The sequence below is a fragment of the Plecotus auritus genome (assembly GCF_963455305.1).
Source record: "Plecotus auritus genome assembly, chromosome: 6".
In the NCBI taxonomy this organism is placed as follows: Eukaryota; Metazoa; Chordata; class Mammalia; order Chiroptera; family Vespertilionidae; genus Plecotus; species Plecotus auritus.
The window spans coordinates 147,144,526-147,164,614 of record NC_137773.1 but is presented as its reverse complement, the minus strand read 5'-3'; the positions used below and the strand labels follow the sequence as shown (position 1 = coordinate 147,164,614).

General features: G+C 40.0%; 2 protein-coding genes across 9 annotated transcripts in view; one reads left to right on the top strand and one right to left on the bottom strand.

Annotated features, from left to right (window-relative positions):
- ESYT3 (extended synaptotagmin 3) overlaps positions 1 to 11,590 on the top strand; it is a gene marked incomplete at its 5' end in the record, with an annotated part of 40,650 nt that extends 29,060 nt beyond the window's left edge. Inside the window, 11 exons of the mRNA XM_080675524.1 lie at positions 86 to 148; positions 248 to 310; positions 859 to 927; positions 1,473 to 1,559; positions 2,254 to 2,403; positions 4,264 to 4,760; positions 5,408 to 5,506; positions 6,007 to 6,138; positions 9,464 to 9,569; positions 10,356 to 10,405; positions 10,772 to 11,590. Coding sequence (XP_080531650.1) covers positions 86 to 148; positions 248 to 310; positions 859 to 927; positions 1,473 to 1,559; positions 2,254 to 2,403; positions 4,264 to 4,760; positions 5,408 to 5,506; positions 6,007 to 6,138; positions 9,464 to 9,569; positions 10,356 to 10,405; positions 10,772 to 10,808 — 1,353 coding nt within the window. The 3' untranslated portion in view covers positions 10,809 to 11,590. The remainder of the gene's footprint in view (positions 1 to 85; positions 149 to 247; positions 311 to 858; positions 928 to 1,472; positions 1,560 to 2,253; positions 2,404 to 4,263; positions 4,761 to 5,407; positions 5,507 to 6,006; positions 6,139 to 9,463; positions 9,570 to 10,355; positions 10,406 to 10,771) is intronic.
- A 6,183-nt stretch (positions 11,591 to 17,773) lies between these two features.
- CEP70 (centrosomal protein 70) overlaps positions 17,774 to 20,089 on the bottom strand; it is a 52,507-nt gene continuing 50,191 nt past the window's right edge. For all 8 annotated transcript variants that reach the window (XM_080674699.1, XM_080674692.1, XM_080674693.1 and 5 more), the window contains one exon: positions 17,774 to 18,495. In XM_080674699.1, coding sequence (XP_080530825.1) covers positions 18,434 to 18,495 — 62 coding nt within the window. In that variant the 3' untranslated portion in view covers positions 17,774 to 18,433. The remainder of the gene's footprint in view (positions 18,496 to 20,089) is intronic.

Genomic DNA, 20,089 nt, shown 5'->3' with positions numbered 1-20,089 from the left:
CTGGAGGGCAGGGGCGGGCTGGCTTCCTTCTGCCGGGAGCTGGCTTCCCTCCATGGGACACCTAATGAGGTCTGTCTGCCTGCAGGACCACGCTGGCCTTTCCACTGCCATCCTTGTGGTCTTCTTGGATAGCGCCTGCAACCTGCCGGTGAGTGGTGACATGGTCAGTGTCACACACACCCTGCCTGCCTTGTGCCCGCCCCTTTCTAATGCTCACTTGAAATGGAAATGTCTTCTTGTGCTGCAGAGAAACCCTTTTGACTACCTGAATGGTGAATATCGAGCCAAAAAACTCTCCAGATTTGCCAAGGTGAGTGTGTGTGCGGCTGAAAACCTGAGAGCAAGTCAGAACTCCTTTCCCCCAGAGTAATCTAGCCCCATGTTTTCTGGGCAACAGTCTGCACACACAGCCTGGGTTTGGCAAGAGCTGTCCTTGTCCAATTTCCTGGTGCCAGGCACTGGGCTTGGCAACTCCTCCCCCACACTCATTGTGCCCGTGAAACAGGATGACCATGTCCAATCTTATTGCCATTTTACAAATAGACCCAGAAGGTTAAGTGCTTGGGTCACACACCTAAGGGAGGAGCTGGAACTTGAATCCACCCTGTGTGTCTCCATAATGCCAGGGAGCCAGAGCCTGTACCCAGCCAGCTCACTATTCACCTGAGGCCCCCCTTGGTCAGCCCTGTCCAGGTGCTTGCACAGTGACAGCAGCCCAGGGGTCCTGCCAAAGGGAAGCCGCTGGCTGGCCACAAGTCCCACTGATGCTCCTGTGGGCTGGGAGGTGGGGTGAGGGTGTGGCATCTTAAGCTGACACTGATGATGCTACCCTCATTGTTGTGATTTGCCTCCTCACAGAATAAGGTGAGCAGAGACCCTTCTTCCTATGTCAAGCTATCTGTAGGCAAGAAGACGTATGTGAGCAAGGTAAGACAGCTTGGTGTGTAGCCACGGGATACACAAATGGGGGCCCCAACCCTCCTCAGGGAGAGAAGCAAAAAACAAGGGCATTCGCTTACACTGAATACCAAGTAGGTGCCAGGACACATTCTAGACACTTTATATTTTATTTAGTCTTCAAAGTAACCTCACAAATAGTTGCATAGTTCAAGAATCTGAGGGTGAGAGATCAGTGACTTACCCAAGGGCACATGCTAGAAAGCAGCAGAGCTGGGGTTCAAGGTTAGGCATGACTCTTAAGTCCTTTCCACCACCCCGTTTCCCAGTCCAGCAGCAGACCCCTCCCCTCCCAAGTGAGCACTCTGCTAGCATGACTCTCAGCCCCTGTAAAACTTCTTGGCAAAGCTCTCCTTGCTTTTGAGTCTGGCTGCCCCGCCCTAATGCCTCCCACAAGCGTGTGTGGGTCTGATCATGGGCAGAGGCCACCAGAGGTCCCTGTGGCCAGAGTGAGAGCACAGGGTGTCCTGCTCTGCCCAACCAGACCCTTTAATGGTCTCTCTTCTTGTCCCCAGACCTGTCCCCGCAGCAAGGACCCTGTGTGGAGCCAGGTGTTCTCCTTCTTTGTGGGCAGTGTGGCATCTGAGCAGCTGCATCTCAAGGTTTGCTGGCAGCTGGGCTGTTGGATCAGAGCTAAGAGGTGTCTAAGCCAGGAGGGTGGGAGCTCAAAGTGCACCTCGAGCAGGTTCCCCTGGCCATAGTCAGCCCCGCCCTAAGGCCTCCCACAAGTGGGTGTGGGTCTGATCCCTGTGTGTGGGAGCGGTACCAGGCCCCACATCTCAGGGAGGCTGGTGGCCGTGGGCACACCTCTCAGATCCCTTGGCTCTCCCTGTGAAAGTCTTTCTGGTTACACAGCTCCCAGAGTGGCCTGTGTTGAAATCTACTCAGGACATTACTGATGTATTTATTTTTTATTTTAAAATGTTAATCTTCACAAAAGATTTGTGGAAGAGCGAATGGAGGATTAAACAATGACTTGTCTGAGACCTTGGGGGATCTGGGGCCTCAGCCTGGTGTCCCCTCTGGAGCAGCACAGCTCACCAGCCCTGAAGGCCCCCAGGCTTGTTGTCTCTGACACACTTGCCTTACATAGACCATAACTGCCTCTACCCTGAGTTCCTCTCTTTCTGACTGAGGCAGGGAGCAGGCCTGATCCCATTCCCGGTTTTCAGAACAGGATCAGAGGCCAACAGAAGCACAGTCCATACTTACAGAAGTGAATTTAGACTTGGCTGGGCCCAGAGGGTGGTGGTGGTGGTGATGATTCTCTTGTTTTGTGACTGGCCCACTGCTCAGGTACTGGATGACGACCAGGAGTATGCTCTGGGAGTGCTGGAGTTACCCCTGTGCCAGATTCTCCCCTATGCAGACCTGACCCTCGAGCAGCGCTTCCAGCTGGACCACTCGGGCCTGGACAGCCTCATCTCCATGAGGCTGGTGCTTCGGGTAAATCTCTCCCTTTCCTCCCCGCCATGAGGAAGGGGCAGAGCCCTGGTTCAAGGTAGATGGCCCCAACACTAAGTACTTGCTCTATGTTGGGAAGAAGCTAGGAGATGGATTCATATTTTCCATAGATTTGGAATATTTGGAATATTATCAGCCATTACCTCTTCAAGTATTGCCTCTCCCATTCTTTTAATCCTTCCAGAACCCCTTCCATGCTGAACCTTCTCATCATCTTCATATTTTCTTTTTATCTCTTGGTGCTGTATTCTAATTTCTTCAGATCTACCTTCCAGTCCACTAAATCCTTCTTTGGCTATGCCTAATCTGCTCTTTAACCTGTTCATGGTCTTTATTTCAAAGGCTATTTTTCATCTCTAACTTTATTATCTTTTCATGTTTATTTCATCTTTAATCATTTGAAAATACTTATAAGGCATGTCTGTTAGTTCTATTACCTGAAGATCTTATGATTTGAATTTTGTTGTGTCTGTTGATGCTTTTTCATGATGATTCATTTCTATGTTTGGCAACTTGGGTTGAAACATGGTCAGTGTTCCCTTGTGAGCTGGATTGAGGTTGTTCACTTCTAAAGAGACTCTGCTATTGCTGCAGCCAAGAACCTCAGGGGCACTACAAATATGGGTTCTTTTTTATGTTAACTTATGTATGGATTTTTAGAGAAAGAGAGGGAAAGAGAAACATCGATTTTTGTTCCACTTATTTATGCATTCATTGGTTGACTCTTGTATGTGCACTGACTGGGGATTGAACCTGCAGCCTTGGCATATTGGAACAATGCTCCAACCAAGCTACCCAGCCAGGGCCTATGCTAATTTTTAACTTTGGGTTTCAAGACACCATAGATAGTGAGACAGGTGCTTTATTGTTAGAAAAGACTTAATTTCCCCCCAACCAGATTCAGGCTGAGACAGACACGTGTCCTGTCATTAGTTTTTGCTGGTGGGTGGAATGTTTATCCTAGGCTACTTTTTCACTAAAGAGATCCCACCTTCATAGGTTCTACTTCAACTCCCAGTCTCACACTGACCAAGGCCTCTTTTCCTAATCCCTTGGATTCCAAGGTTGATAAATGACCCTCAGAAAGCTTAACCTTTATTTTTTAGTTTTCTCCCCCCTCCCACCCTTTTTTTTAAGCCCTAGGGATTTTACTTTCTTTATTGTGATTTTGGCTATTTAAAAGGATGTTTATTTTATTGAGGCATTCCTAATAAGATGTTTTTCGAAGTATTGTAACCACCATATTGCTGGAAATGGAAAGCCTTTGCAAGGGTCCTGATAAGTAATGAATGAGGGGAAAAGAGGAAATGCAATGGCTGAAGTTTGAAAATTTGGTGCTAGGACTACAGAGGTATGTCTGGATAGAAAACACATTTTAGGGAAAGTAATGGTGAATAAGGTTACAGTTGGAAAACGACCATATCCAGAAGGTAGCTGGTGATATGTGTGAAGGTTAAGGTGAGGGAAGACTGAAGGTATAGGTCTGGGAGGTCTCTGCACAGAGGGAAATTGCATGCTGAGAGTGTAACTCTCCTGCAGCCAGTATGAGTATAGCAAGGAGGGACCAGGACTGTATCTTCATGAAGACCCACAAGTGAGGCAGGAGGAAGAGGAAAGATAGAGAAGTACTGGTCAGAGGGGGCCAAGGCCGAAAGAGGTTAAGGAAAACATGGTCTGGAGAGAAAATTTCATTGGACTGGGCAGTCAGGAAGGAACTGGGAGTTTTGAGAAAACTGTTCCTCCCAGAAAGAAAAGAGAAGGAACCATTTCCCAGAGGTTAAGGTGAGAGCGAAATGGAAGTGGTGGGCCCAGCGCATAAACAACCCTGTCATTTGCTTGCAGTTCCTACGTGTGGAAGAACGAGAGATGGGCAGCCCATACACGGGACCTGAAGCCCTAAAGAAAGGCCCTCTGTTCATTAAGAAGGTGGCCACCAATCAAGGTCCCAAAGATCCACCCCAGGAAGAGGGTCCTGCAGACTTGCCATGCCCCCCAGACCCTGCTTCTGGTACCAAGGAAGCCTCCAAGAGCACCACAACAGCCACCAGTGCCACCACTGCTGCCACCGAGCCCACACCCCAAGCGACAGGCCCAGAGCCGAAAGGCAAGGACAGTGCCAAAGGTTTCTGTGAGCCCATGGGGGAGAAGAAGAGTTCGGCCTCCATCTTCCTGACTGTCCCAGGCCCCCACTCTCCAGGGCCCATCAAGTCACCCAGACCCATGAAATGCCCTGTCTCCCCATTCGCATGGCCGCCCACGAGGCTGGCTCCCAGCATGTCCTCACTCAACTCCCTGGCCACCTCCTGCTTTGACCTGACCGATATCAGCCTCAACATGGAGTATGCACTTCTTTACTTAATCTTTTCTAAGATCACCTGCATGAAAAATAACTCCCTGAATGGAAAAGTAGATATGAACTTACTTTTCTGTTCGAGTTCTGGTTTTTCACAGAATGGCTTTACGAGAAGCAGCATGGTGTGGTAGAAAGAACCCAGGATGGGGGGGGTGGGGGGGCGGCGCAAGTGAGCACATGTACACCCAATAGTCTACATACAAAACCATAAATAGACCCTGGACTTTGGTTGTTACAGCAGAAACCTTTCCTGAGTTCTGAAGAGTTACGCAGGGATAATATGGAATTATATAATCAATGACTGCCACTTAAGTGTTTATTATGGGGATAGTGCACTATTTAATTCGATTTTCACAATAACCCTATGAAATAGAACTTACTATCCTAAAAGTCAAATAACTCACCCAGGACCCCACAAGCAATCACACTGTAAGGCAGGTCCCACTCCAGGGTTCATGCACTTCCTATGGTATAGTAGGATAATTATATGTGAATGCAGGAGGGAACTGACTTCCAACTGAAGAATTTTTAAATTAACCCATATTCCGAAAGCAGGACATGCTCTGTCTTGAGGATAGGGAGAGAGGCCAACACTTGTAAAGGCAAAAGAAGTGACAAGCCCTTTCTTTACAGAGGCAGGGATTTCAGGCCGCGGAGGCTGGGCGAGATTCAGCTCACTGTGCGTTATGTGTGTCTGCGGCGCTGCCTCAGCGTGCTAATCAACGGCTGCAGGTAACAGGAGGCCGGGGCCAGGAAAGGTCCTTTGGGAGCATCAGGTGACCAAAAAGGAGTGGGAGCATTGGAGCACTGCAGAGATGGGCAGCCCCCAGACAGACAATACAGTGGGAAAGAGTGAGGTTTGAAGGCTGTCTTGGTGCGAGTGACAAGGTCCTCAAAGGTGTTGATGAGCTCAAGCCAAGGGCTTTGCTCAGAAGCAAGCACTGCCAAACCGTCCGGGGTAGTGGAGTCAGTACATTTTCTCAGCTTCCTTTAGATGGAAAGTATTTAGCTGTACTCCAAACTAGACAAAAACTTGTTGTCAAAACCATGCATCTGATGTTTTGTCCTCCAAATTCTACAGACTTCTGCTTTGCTGGTCATCTAGACTCCTGGGCATTTTTATCCTCAAGGCCACCTAAAGCCGAATAGCTAGTACAGCTTTCTCCAAATGAGAGTTTTCAATGTTTGAAAACCAGGACCTTTTTTCTTTAATGTCTTTGAAACCAAATCAGAAACCTGACACCCTGTACCAGCAGTGGAGTTGATCCTTATGTCCGTGTCTACTTGTTGCCAGAAAGGAGGTGGGCAAGTCGTAAGAAGACCTCAGTGAAGCGGAAGACCGTGGAACCCCTGTTCGATGAGACGTAAGTGGTCCAGTCAGCCTGCCTAGAGTGCCTCACCCATTCAGGTACTTGCTGAGCACCTGTTGTGTGCCTGGCAGTCCTGCCAGATCATGTGAAGGGCTAGGGTTGAGCAGGACAACACGGTCTATGCTTTCATGAAGCTTCTCTATACTTTAGTGGAAGAAAAGGACTGCCAGGGCAGTTTAGCAAAACAGCTGACTACTTTTCTTGGTCATAGGAGCTAAAGTGTTCCTGATTATGTAATGTTCCATACCTTTAAATGAAGCCTCTTTGGCAGGAAAAGGATTTTAATCTAGTTAAATCTATTTTCTTTGAATCTGTTTTAGAGCAAAAGTTTAAAATAAGCTTAACATTTTCTCTAAAGCAACTTCTTTGGCCTCTCTTCCCTCCTACAACAAAGCATAGGTGACAGGTGAAACAGATACCCTCAATACCTTGTCCACCCATGTCCTTGGGGGACACTGCTTGTTTTCGATGGCTTTGTGGCAAGTCTTATCCATTCTTGATTTCAAGTTGGCCTCAAGGTGCAGAAATAAAAACCTCATCGTTGCTTCTTTCTTCAGGATTCTGAGAAGACATTTCTAGCCAGCCAAGGAAGATACAGTATACCTGATAATTTTGGTTTCCTCTTATCTTGGAATAACTACTCATTTTAGCTTTTACTTCCTTTGCCTTTGGGATCAATTTCCCAAAGACCCCCCTGAGACCAAGGTCCATAAGTTTAGTGTCTTTGTTTTCTTCTATGTATCTTATTGTTTCAGGTCTTTAATCCATTTTGAGTGCATGGTGTCAGCAGTCTAGTTTCATTCTTTTGCATGTGGCTTTCCAGTTTTCTTAGCACCATTTACTGAAGAGAATTTTCTTTCTCCATTGTATGTTTTTGGCTCGTTTGTAAAAAAATTAGTTGCTCATATGTGTGGGTTTATCTCTGGGCTCTCAATTCTGTTCCATTGGTCTGTGTCTGTTTTATGTCATTACCATACTGTTGATTACTATAGCTTTGTAGTATAATTTGAAATCAGAGTGTGCTACATTCAGGAATGTGTTGGCTATTTTAGGGTCTTGTGATTCCATTCAAACTTGAGGAATTTTTTTGTTCTATTTCTGTGAGAAATACCATCGGGATTGCATTAAATCCATATATTGCATTAGGTCAGTGGTCGGCAAACTCATTAGTCAACGGAGCCAAATATCAACAGTACAACGATTGAAATTTCTTTTGAGAGCCAAATTTTTTAAACTTAAACTTCTTCTAACGCCACTTCTTCAAAATAGACTCGTCCAGGCTGTGGTATTTTGTGGAAGAGCCACACTCAAGGGGCCAAAGAGCCGCATGTGGCTCGCGAGCCATGGTTTGCCGACCACTGAAATAGACTAAAAGGACAAAAGAAAAGATAAGTGAAACTAAGAGCTGGTTCTTTGAAAAGATAAAGTTGATAAACCTTTAGCTAGACATAACAAGGAAAAAAGACAAAATCAGAAAGAGGAAACATTACAACTGAACCACAGAAATATATATATTATTGATTTCAAAATATCAATGATGACAGAATCACTGATCAGCTGCCTCCTGCATGCCCCCCCCTGCCCAGGATTGAGCTGTGAACTCCTGGTTCGTAGGTCGATGCTCAACCGTTGAGCCACATGGGCCGGGCTGATACCACAGAAATAGAAAGGATCATAAAAGACTACAATTATACATCAACAGATTTAACAACTTAGAAGAAATGGATAAATTCCTAGACACATACAACCTACCAAGGCAATCATGAAGAAATAGAAAATCTGAATAAACCAATTACTAGTAAGGATTTTGAATTGGTAATCAAAAACCTTTCAACAAATGAAAGTTCAGGACTATAGAGCTTCACTGGTTAATTCTACTAAACATTCAAAAAATTTAACACCAATCCTCAAACTCTTCCCAAAGATAGAGGGAACATTTCCAAACTCATTTTTATTAGGTCAGCATTACCCTGACACCAAAACTAGACAAGAGCACTGTAAGAAATGAAAATTACAGGCTACCATCCCTGATGAATGTAGATGCAAAAATCCTGGACAAAATATTAGCAAACCAAATTTTAACACATTAAAAGGTTCATACACCATGATAAAGTGGGATTTAATTCCAGGGATACAAGGATGGCTCCACATCTGCAAATCAGTTAAGGTGATATAACACATCAACAAAATGAAGGATAAAAATATCATCTCAATAGAAGCAGAAAAAGCATTTCACAAAATTTAACATTCATAATAAAAACTCTCAACATAATAAAGGCCATATATGACAAGCCCACAACTAATATCATGTTCAATGATAAACTTAAAACCTTTCTTTTAAGATCAGGAACAAAACAAGTATGCTATGCCCATTCTTGTCACTTTTATTCAACATAGTATTGGAAGTCCTAGCCAAAGCAATCAGTCAACAAAAAAATAAAAGGCGCCCAAATTGGAGAGAAGTAAAATTGTTACTATTTTCAGATGACATATTATACATAGAAAACCCTAAAGAATCCACCAAAAAAACTGTTAAAACTAATCAACAAATGCAACAAAGTTACAGGATACAAAGTCAATACAAAAATATCTTGCATTTCTATACACTAATAATGAACAGGGGAAAATCCAATTTAAAATTTTATTATAAAGAATAAAATACCTAGGAATAAATTTAACCAAGAAAGTGAAAGACCTGTATATTGAAAACTACAATACATTAATTAAAGAAATTGAAGGGGACATAAATAAATGGAAAGATAGTTTGTGCTCATGAATTGAAAAAATTAATACTATCCACAGCAATCTACAGATTTAACACTATCCCTATTAAAATCCCAGATATATTTCATAGAAATAGAACAAACAATCCTAAAATTTGCATGAAACTATAAAAGACCCAAAGCAACCTTGAGGAAGAACAAAGCCAGAGGCATCATGCTCCTCAATTTCAACTATATTACAAAGCTACAGTAATCAAACAGAAAGGTACTGGCATAAAAACACATAGATCAATGGAACAGAATAGAGAACGCAGAAATAAACCCACACATACATGATCAACTAATAGTCAACAACAGCACCAAGAACACAAAGCACAGTAGTCCGATGACTTAAGAGAGGCAAACAAGGCTCTTGACACTTCCAGGACGATTATGTATGACAGTGATGCCCTGAGTATCTGCTATGAGCCAATACTGTTCTATAATCTATTCTCAATAGTCTATATCTTCTGTTTTAAAAGTAGGAAAATAGATGTCACATTTTCAATTTTCAATGAAAATATGTAACTGATTTCCTGACTTTTTGCTTCTTAAAGATTTGAATTTTTTGTTCCCTTGGAAGAAGTACAGAAGAGGTCACTAGACGTTGCAGTGAAAAACAGTAGGCCACTTGGCTCACACAGAAGGAAGGAGCTAGGAAAAGTAAGTACAGGAACTCTTGGTACTCTGTTCCTCCTGGTACTCTAGCTAGTTCCTTGGTGGAATGGCAGCCTTGTAGAAATTCTGATTGGACCATTCAACTGTTACGAGAACTGAATTCAAGGAAGGTATGGCCTCATTGAGAGGTTTTTGGTGTGTTTCTTGAAATAGTCTTAAAACTAAATGATGTAGATGAATAAATTAATATGATAAACCCTACTGTAAAAACTCAAGAATATCCCAATTAATTACTACACAGTATTTGAACATCTACTAGGGTGTTAGGTATTGTTTCTATATATATTTCTATATATATAGCATTGTTTGTTGTGAAGCTTGGATCTTATTACATCAATATTTTTGTGATGATAGGATTTTGCTTTAAGTAGAAATAGAATCTTCAGGAAGATGCCAAGGGGAGACAAAAAATTATATTTTGTTAATAGTTGTATTCTAATAAACATCTCCTTATGCTCATCTTTTTAAAGCCCACTTCTATGAAGTAAGTGATACTATCCCCATTTTTACAGTTGAGGCAACTATGGTGTCTTGCTTTAAATTATGACCAGTTAATGAGTAAAGGCAAGCTGTTCTCTCTTTCTGTAACATTCATATAGACATTCCTGGGGTATACAGCAATTCACATCCCCCCAGGACACTGAGGTCAACTGTCCTGGAGAGGTTCCATGTTGAAAGCCAAAAAGACCCTTTTTACAGTCAATTCCATTTGTATGTTTCCATTTAATGCAACATTTTTGGAAGGGAACTGATTTATTTGTGTTTGTTTAGGTACTGATTGATTTATCAAAAGAAGATCTGATTATGGGCTTCTCACAATGGTAAGTGAGCCCTTTCATTTTATCACATTAATCGTCTTATTTGCCCATATCTCTCTTCAAAGTTTTTCCTTCTCAGAACATTTCAGCTCCTTTGGTCGAGGAAGGCTGATTGATTATCAATCACCTTTACTGTCTGCACATCTCACTTACCTAGAGGATCTGTCAGCTCTAGCCTTAATCCTGGCTTATAAAGAGACTAGAGGCCTGATGCACGACGGACAGTCGTTCTGCTGTTTGGTCTAATTAGCATATTAGCTCTTCATTATATAGGATGAGTTCTGCTGGTCCCATACAGGCTAGACTGTCCTGATGCTATCACAACACACTCTCAATACTAACATAAATCCAAACCCAATTGTCTTACAGGTATGAGCTCACTCCAGATGGACAGCCCAGGAGTTGATGATGAGAAACATAATCACCTTTATATTAAAATGTGTACATATGTATATTTTGTAATTTAATTCAGAACAGCCATTTGAAATATATATATATATTCTTGTGTGAATTTAACTGAATGGATAGTATTAGGAAGAGATAAACGTAAGTGAAAGCAAGAACTACTCTCTCTTGGTTGGATTTAATTGTTCAAATCCCTAAAGAAATGGGGTATTCATGGCTAATAAATTATTACCTCAGTGGTGATTTTTCACTTTTGATAGGTAATTGTAGACCATCTGAATTCAGGCCTTGCCTGAATGCATGTGTCAGAAACGCCCTATCTCAGACATAGGGGCTGGGGGAGGTCTGTTCCTGGAGCAATGGCTGACCAAGGGAGGCGGCTTCTTTTATGGGACTAAAAGGTGACCCACCTCCACATTGCTCAGAGCTAACACTACCTAAGCCCTCTGGCTGCCACCTCTGGTACTCCTCTGCATGGGGATTTATTCCTGTATCTGAATTGGAATTATAATGTTTTGTTTTGTTTTTCTGATGGGAACGATGATATACCCAAACACCTTGCGTTAAATAACCCAGTGTGGATGGCCTGTCACCAAACTCCAGCATATTTCCATAGGAAATGCAAGCCAAGTTCCAGACCCAGGTCTATGTCTGCACTCCCCTAGCAGAGCTGGACTCTGCTGCAGTCAGTGCCAGAGAGGCTTTCTGTATCCTCTCAGACAGATGTGGAAATTCAGCTCCACCTTTCTAAGAGACAGCTGGTTCCCCTAATAAATAACATGTAAAAAGCAAACCATGTAAATTGTATATTTAAACAAGTGCCTCTTTTGCATTTCAAACTATAAAACCAAATATTCTTGTTCTCAGCTGTTCCTAGAACTGTCATGTCCTCGTCTCTTTTATCCATTAGGCAATGCCCTGTTGCCATCAGTTTTCTCTCCCCACCACTGCATTCGCTGCAGCTTTTCTGAAGAATAGTAACATCTTAAAACAAAGTTTACTCTGTTACTCTCACTTATAAATTATCTATGATTTTCTCTTTTCTATAAGATTAAAGCCCATTCCTTAATTTGCCTTTTAAATCTAACATAATCTAGTCTCCAGTTTTTTGCTGCTTATTTGCTCTATTCTAGAATAGTCCAAATATTACATTCTGCTTATTAAAATCCTACTCAACTCTTTTTTTTTTTTTTAAATATATTTTATTGCTTTTTTACAGAGAGGAAGGAAGAGGGATAGAGAGTTAGAAACATCGACCAGCTGCCTCCTGCACACCTCCCACTGGGGATGTGCCCGCAACCAAGTCACGTGCCCTTGACTGGAATCGAACCTGGGACCCTTCAGTCCACAGGCCAACGCTCTATCCACTGAGCCAAACCGGCTTTGGCCCTACTCAACTCTTAAAGGCCTATCTCAAATCCACCTCCTCCACTAGGCCAATCCACACTGAAATGGCCTCTCCCCACCACCTATAGTATAGCAATATTGTCAATACTGTGCATTTTTCATTTTAACAATTCCCTGTCTTGTAACATTTAATTTAAAGAAAGTTTACTAGGTCTCTACATGCTAAGCAACTGCTTGTATTGTGTTTGGTATTTTTTGTTTCCATTTACTCTCCAATTGAACTACAATGGAACCTCGGTTCTTCCATTCTGGAAGGCTGTTAAAGAAGTGATTTGTTCGAAAACCGAATCATTTTTCCCATTAGAAATAATGTAAATTCAATTAATCTATGCCAGACCCCCAAATGATTCACTGCTTTAATCTTTCTTATATACAGTACATGTCTAATGTACTTTTTAATCTATAAATAAGCACTTGTTTTCTTAAGTTTATCAAATGACCCCTACTAGCCTTAAACGAATCACTTTCAGGTCAGCATGCAGCAGCATCTTTATTTGTTCATTTATCTCTGCCTCCGAAATGGCTGTCACTGACTGCTTTTTGTTTATCCAAATCAACGTTTTTCTACCTCTTCATTGTTTCTTTCACAGTTAGCAACATTAGCACTCTCGACCTCTTTATGTTTTAAAATTGTGCTAATTAATGACTTCCCCAGCAACAAAAGCATTATCTCTTTGTTGCCTGAGCCTTTCATGCTGAGATATCAGCATGAAGGGATTGTCAGGTTGAAAACCGAAGTTCGGTTCCACAACCTAGACATTTTTTTCTGTGAGCAACTTGGTCAAGAACAGAATTGTTGGAGATGGGAGCCATTGGAGAAATGAGGTTTGACTATATAAGCTATTTGAATTGATTTTCACCTCCATCATCCAAGATTATACTAAATACATGGTAGGTGTGTAATAAATTTGTTTCTGCTGAGATTTCTATCTTGAATGAAAAATTCTTATAATAAAATGGGGCAACTGATGCCTGTCCTATCTACCTCACAATGGCATTGTCATGTTCACTAAGTAGACAAAGGTCTTGAAAATGGTAAAGTACCAAAGAAGTAAAAGGGAATGTTATATATCACATCCTGAAATCTGGCAACCCTAAAACAACTGATCAAAATGGCAAAGCAAAGTGAAAACCTATCTTTCCTCTTCCAAACATAGAAAACCTAGTTAAAGCATGAACATTTATTTTTTTTTAATCTTTTTTTTTTTTTAAATCCTCACCTGAGGATATTTTTCTATTGATTTTTAAAGAGACTGGAAGAGAGAGGGAAAGACAGAAAGAAATATCGATGTGAGAGAAATACATTGATTGGTTGCCTCCTGCACGAGCCTTGACTAGGGCCTGCACTGGGGAGAAGCCTGCAACTAAGGTATGTGCCCCTGACCAGAATCGAACACGGGACCCTTCGGTCCACAAACCGACGCTCTATCCACTGAGCAAAACCGTCCAGGGCAAGAACATTTATTTTAAACATGGTTAATTAAAAAGTAACACAGGTAAGGCTAAAGAGGCAATCTAAAGCAATGTAGAGGAGCTGTTGAAGTGTTGAAGGGAACCAAATTTTAGCATACACCAGCCAGGAGACAAGGCTACTTACTAAATTTTTCAGGCTCCTTGTCCCTCACCTAGTGTCATCAAGAAAAGTCCTTATCAATAAAGACAAGGAATTGGTTGTCAGCAATGGGTGAAAACAATCAGCTAATCTCCCTTATGGGTTCATGGGGTCTAAATTTAACACAACTGACTTGGTATGGGAACCCCCCCAAACTTGAAACTTACGTGAAAATTGGTTTTGAACCTGGAACCAAATGGCCCTTAGGGTTGCCATTCCCATCCAGGGCACGGGTGGACTATTGCAGCAGATAATTCCCACTAAAGGGAAGCTCGCTGGATAAATTATAAAAAGAATTTTAAAAATATGAAGCACATGGGCAGATTATACAAAAATGGCTAGATGTATTTCAGTAAGAAGTCAGAAGTGGTGTTTGGGAAACAGAGAGTAAAGAAACCTGTAAAATATGTTGGTAACCCTCAGTAAGTCTTGATTGTTTAAAAAAACAAGTCAAACAACTCCAGATATATCAGACTAAATGTGAAAGGCAACACTATATAGCTATAAGATAATATAGGAAAATAACATTACAACTTGTGACTACGGAAAGATTTCATAAGACACGAAGAGCACTAACTATAACTATCAAAATTAGATTCTTCAGTTCATAAAAAGAAACTACAGGAAAATGGAAAGAAGACACAAAATGGAAGAAGACATTTGCAACACATGTAACTGTCAAATCGCTCATGTCCAGAATATATAAATAGCTCTTACAAATAGAAAGTCCAACAGAAAAATAAAGACACATAAATGCACCTTAAGAAATATAAATGTCCATTAACCAAATAAAAAGATGCTTACCTTCATTAGTAATAATGGAAATAAACATTAAAAATAATAGCTCTATACACTAGTCTGGAAAAAAAAGTTTAAAAATTGATTTACCTGGTATTGGTCAGGATATGGAAAAATAGGAACTCCTATACAGATGGTGGGAGAATAAAATGGTGCAACAACTTTGGACAATAGTTTGGCATTTTCTTCTAAAACTGCAGGTACACATTCCCTATTAAAAGTAGTCACACTGTATAATCCCAGAGGCTCCATTTACATTGTTACCTATAGAAATGGTACTAACTCCATTTGTACAGTACACAGCCTCTGTGGCTACATATAGAAGTGTTTTCCCCTAAGATCCAGCAGTTTTACTTCTTGGATATTGATTCTAGAAAACTTGCACACAAGTGTACAAAGTTCCATTTACAAAAATTTTCATAGCAGCAGTTCATAGTAGCTAAGAACTAGAAACAACCTAAGTATCAATCTCCAGTAGAATAAATGGATTGTAGAATATTCAGAGGAATACTAGACAGCAGTGAAAACAAATGGCCTAGCCCAGTGGTCGACAAACCCATTAGTCAACAGAGCCAAATATCAACAGTACAACGATTGAAATTTCTTTTGAGAGCCAAATTTTTTAAACTTAAACTTCTTCTAACACCACTTCTTCAAAATAGACTCGCCCAGGCCGTGGTATTTTGTGGAAGAGCCACACTCAAGGGGCCAAAGAGCTGCATGTAGCTCACGAGCCGCAGTTTGCCGACCACAGGCCTAGACTTACACACAACAACATGGATGTAGAGTAAAAACACAGTACTGACCAAAATAAGAAATGTTAAAAATACACATGATTCCATTTTTATAAAGTTCAAAAACAGGCAAAATACAACTATCTTGGTTTAGCCATACACACAAAAATGAAAAAACTTTTTACAAAATAAACATTTCCTACCTCTAATGGTGGGTGGGGAAGGCCTTTTGGAGTGCTTGTGATGTTCTACTTCTTGGTCGTTGCAGAGTGTTCACTTTATAATCATTTGTTATACTTGACATTTATGGTTTTTAACATTTTTAGCATATATTTTACAATAAATAAAAGATTAGTGAAATACATGAAAAGAAAGAATATCCAGCAACTATTAATTAAAAGAAAGGACAATATTTCATTCAAGGCAAAATGCATGAGTAGCAATAAATAGAGATATTACTCAAGAGGATATTATCAACTCTGAATTTATAACTACTTATAAATGGATTCAAAATATATAAAACAAAATTTGAAAAATCCAGAAATTTCAGTATCGCCCATAAACAAATCAAACAGACAAAAAGAAGATTTAAACAACATAGTAGCTATATGTGTGTGTGTGAAATTAGACTTTTTTTAAAGCACATGTAGAACAGGTATATAATTTATCACATAGTCAACAAATTCCAAAGACTTAATATCCAAAAGACCATGTTCTCTGACTACAATGCAATAAAATTAGAAAAAATAGACAACCCTGCATTATTTTCTTCTAAACTCCCACTTTTAACCAGGATGGACTGACAGAAACCAGATTTACCCTTCTGCCTATACCAACCAAAATCAAACAACAAAAAGACAAAATACATGAAAACAATAGTTTTCAAGTCACTGAATACCAGGTATGTGTCCACACAAAGACCTGAACATGAATGTTCATAGAAGTTTTATTTGTAGAAATAGTAAAAAACTGGAAATAACCCAAATTTCCAACAACAAAGGAATGGACAAATTATGGTATATTCATACAATGGAATACTGCAAAGCAATAAAAAGGAACAAACTGTTAATAAATGCAACAACATGCAAAAATCTCAAAATATGCCAAGTGAGAAGACAGACAAAAGAAGAGAACACATTGTATGACGCCATTTATATAAAATCCTATCAAATGCAAACTATAATGACTAAAAGCAGATCATTTATTGCCAGGGCAAAGAAATAACTTCTGGAGTGATGGGTATGTTTATTATTTTGTGGTGATGGTTTCACAGGTGTATAAGAGTTTATCAAACCATATTCTTTAAATATGTATAATTTATATGTCAATTATACATCAATAAAATTGTAAGAAAATCAAGAGCTAAATAATATTTGCAGAACTTTACTTATATTTTAACTAATTATCTGATAAAGAGGACTTAACATTTTTACTAGTGGCACTGTCCCCCTCCCAAAGACTCCTAGGCCTTTGAGGAAGAGTCTGAAAAACCTTTGTTTTAAACTAAGAGTTAGCCACAGGCTCTTAAACTAGCTGACAAAATTTAAATTAACCTTTTTAAACTGCATTTCTTCCTTTCAAATATTGTTTAATCTCCAAATTGTCTCATAGCAATTTCTTCGAATAATCTAATCAACTCAGCATATTTACATTATTGAATATCTAAATACATACATATGTGTGTGTGTGTGTGTATATGTATATATGTATACATATATATATATATTTTTTTTTTTATTATTTTTTTTTTTAAGTTTTTGTTGACTTGAGAGAAACATCGATCGGTTGTCTCCCGTACACACACCAACTGGGGATCGAACCTGCAACCTGAGTATGTGCCCTGACCAAAACCAAACCCACCACCTTTTGGTGAACAAGACAACACTCCAACCAACTGAGCTACACTGGCCAGGTCCCAAATATTTTTTTCTATCCAACCCTCAGATACAGGTTCTTTCACAGATTATGGGCTAGTGTTTGGAAATGTAATTGCAGTCTAACAAAACAGAGAATTTTAAATCTAGAAAGAACTATGTCTAATCCCTAAGGTCACAACAACCAAGGATCTGTATGCATATCTACTGACATTAGCCTGCTGCTTCCTGGAAATTCTTTATAATATTCTACACAACAACAAACAAGAATAAGTAGTCTTCCTAGGCCTACTACTTATGAAAGTGAGGGGGGGAGGGTACAGGGGTGTGGTAGGAGGAAGCAGTGGTAACCCAAAGTGGCTTGTACTCATAGATGTAAAGCAGAACATTAGTCCTTTAAGAAATTAAAGACTTGAATATTGAGAATAAAGAATAAGTAGACAGCAGCCAAGGGATAACTTGCTGCCCAAGGAAGGCTCAGCCTAGTAAGAGAATATGACTCATTATTTGTGAGTGATACAAATAAGTCACTGAGGACGCTTATGTTTGAAAATTCTTCATAAAAATTTTATTTAAGATCTCTTGCCCTTATAAAAAGTACATTACATCAAGATTGCAAAAAAAAAAAAAAAAGGACACTTCTTTATGAGAAACTTTTATCTACACATTTATGTTACCTCGTAATTCATTTCCTACCCTAACACATTTCCTCCTTCTTCCTTTTCTTACTTTTGCTTTGAAAGGATAAGTGCCATGAGGGATATCTTAATAGAAGGTGCCATTTTCTTGCCAGGAAAGCAATATCTTCCTACTGGACTTAAGAGAGCCATTGGCAATCCTTGTTCCCAGAACCAGAAAGGTCACTAAATCCTGAACTTAAATGTGACCTTTATATTATTTTCAATCTCTCCCTGAGTTTCTCTTTTACTTACACACTATACTTTAAATCAATCTTAAATTTTAAGCACTTAAGAATTGCTTAAGAAATGATTAAATGGTCTAAAGTTAACTGACTCCTTTAACTTAACTATTTTCTACATAAGAACCTCAAAGTTAAAAAAAAGATTTGAGGACCCAATACTAAGAAGGGAATGAATTCTGGAAGTAAATACTTTTCATAACTCATCTCAAAGGTAAGATCAATCCTACAAAATAATTAGAATGTTAAGAATGCAATTTACACAGTAAAAATGATTTGTTTTCAGTATGAAAGTACTTTTAATTTCTTTACTGCAGGTACAATGGCATCCAAGTTATCAATTTCTGTAATAAAAAAACACAAGAATAATAAAAGAGTAGCATTGTCTAGTGATAGGCTCAGATGAAATGAGAATCTCTATGCAAAGGCAAACCTCAAACACAAAAGCAACAACACTAGTGCCTTCATGTACATGACATTTTTCTCCAATAGTGATGATAACAGTATCACTAATTCAGACACAGATGCTTCACAGGGCATCTTGTTTGTAAAAGCTACCACATACCTATAAGCCAGTGGTTCTTAACCTTTCTAATGCCGCGACCCTTTAATATAGTTCCTCATGTTGTGGTGACCCCCAACCATAAAATTATTTTCGTTGCTACTTCATAACTCTAATTTTGCTACTGTTAATGAATTGTAAATATCTGTGTTTTCTGATGGTCTTGGGCTCTACAGCAGCGGTCACAACCCACAGGTTGAGAACCACTAGCAGGGTCGCCTAAGACCATTGGAAAACACAGATATTTACATTACAATTCATTAACAGTAGCAAAATTACAGTTATGAAGTAGCAATGAAAATAATTTTATGGTTGGGGGTCACCACAACATGAGGAATTGTATTAAAGGGTCGCAGCATTAGAAAGGTTGAGAGCCACTGCTTAGTATAGTATAAGCATTCACTGACTTTGATATTAAATTCATTAGCAGTATGCTCTTATTAATAGATCTTTCTGGCCACATTTATGATATTATGTTATTGCCTCTTTAAGTCTGTATAATTACGTGGGTGAGCCTACATGGTGAAATCCTAGGTAGAGGCCATCTCTCTCCTGGGTTCCTAAGGATTTCTTTGCATGGAACATAGTCCTGTCCTTAATTCTCTTGGAAAGATTTCTCATTAGTAGGATCACTCTTAAGTCTACTTCTTAGGATGAAATGTATCTATCTAATAAAAGATGTGAAGCTTCCCAAAGTATAAATATCAGATGCAATATATTATAGAGGTTAGCCTGCTCCAGCTTCCCAGATAAATCAGTTTGTTTTTCTCCGCCAGCTTCTTTCTGAATCTGACCTTTCTTCCTAAAACTATCTTTTCCCAACCAGCCTAAGTCAGAACTCTGTCTGAAAGCTCCTGGCTACTGAGGGAAGCACAGTCCTTTCTCTGATTATCTAAACTCCATGCCCTCACTGGTTTGGTTCAGTGGATATAGTGTCAGCCTGTGGACTGGAGGGTCCCGGGTTCGATTCCGGTCAAGGGCACGTACCTCGGTTGCAGGTTCCCTGATTGGGGTGTGTGCAGGAGGCAACCAATCGACATGTCTCTCTCACATTGATGTTTCTTTCTGTCTCTCCATCTCCCTTCCACTCTCTCTAAAAATCAATGGAAAAATATCCTCAACTGAGGATTAACAACAAAAAATAAAAATAAAAAAATAAACTCCAGCCCTACTTAAAGTAAGCCCCAGTGGCAGGTTCTCTAGATTCTCACCACTTTTTCTAGATTATTCTGCTAGGCCACTGTTCATAAATCTTACATAAAACATGCTTCCTTAGTATTCACCTTCCTCCCTCGATGTTTAGCTGGATTTTGGTTGTTCTTCCTTTTGTCTAAACATGTGACTTATTTAAGCTTCTGACTTCAGTCAGAATACTT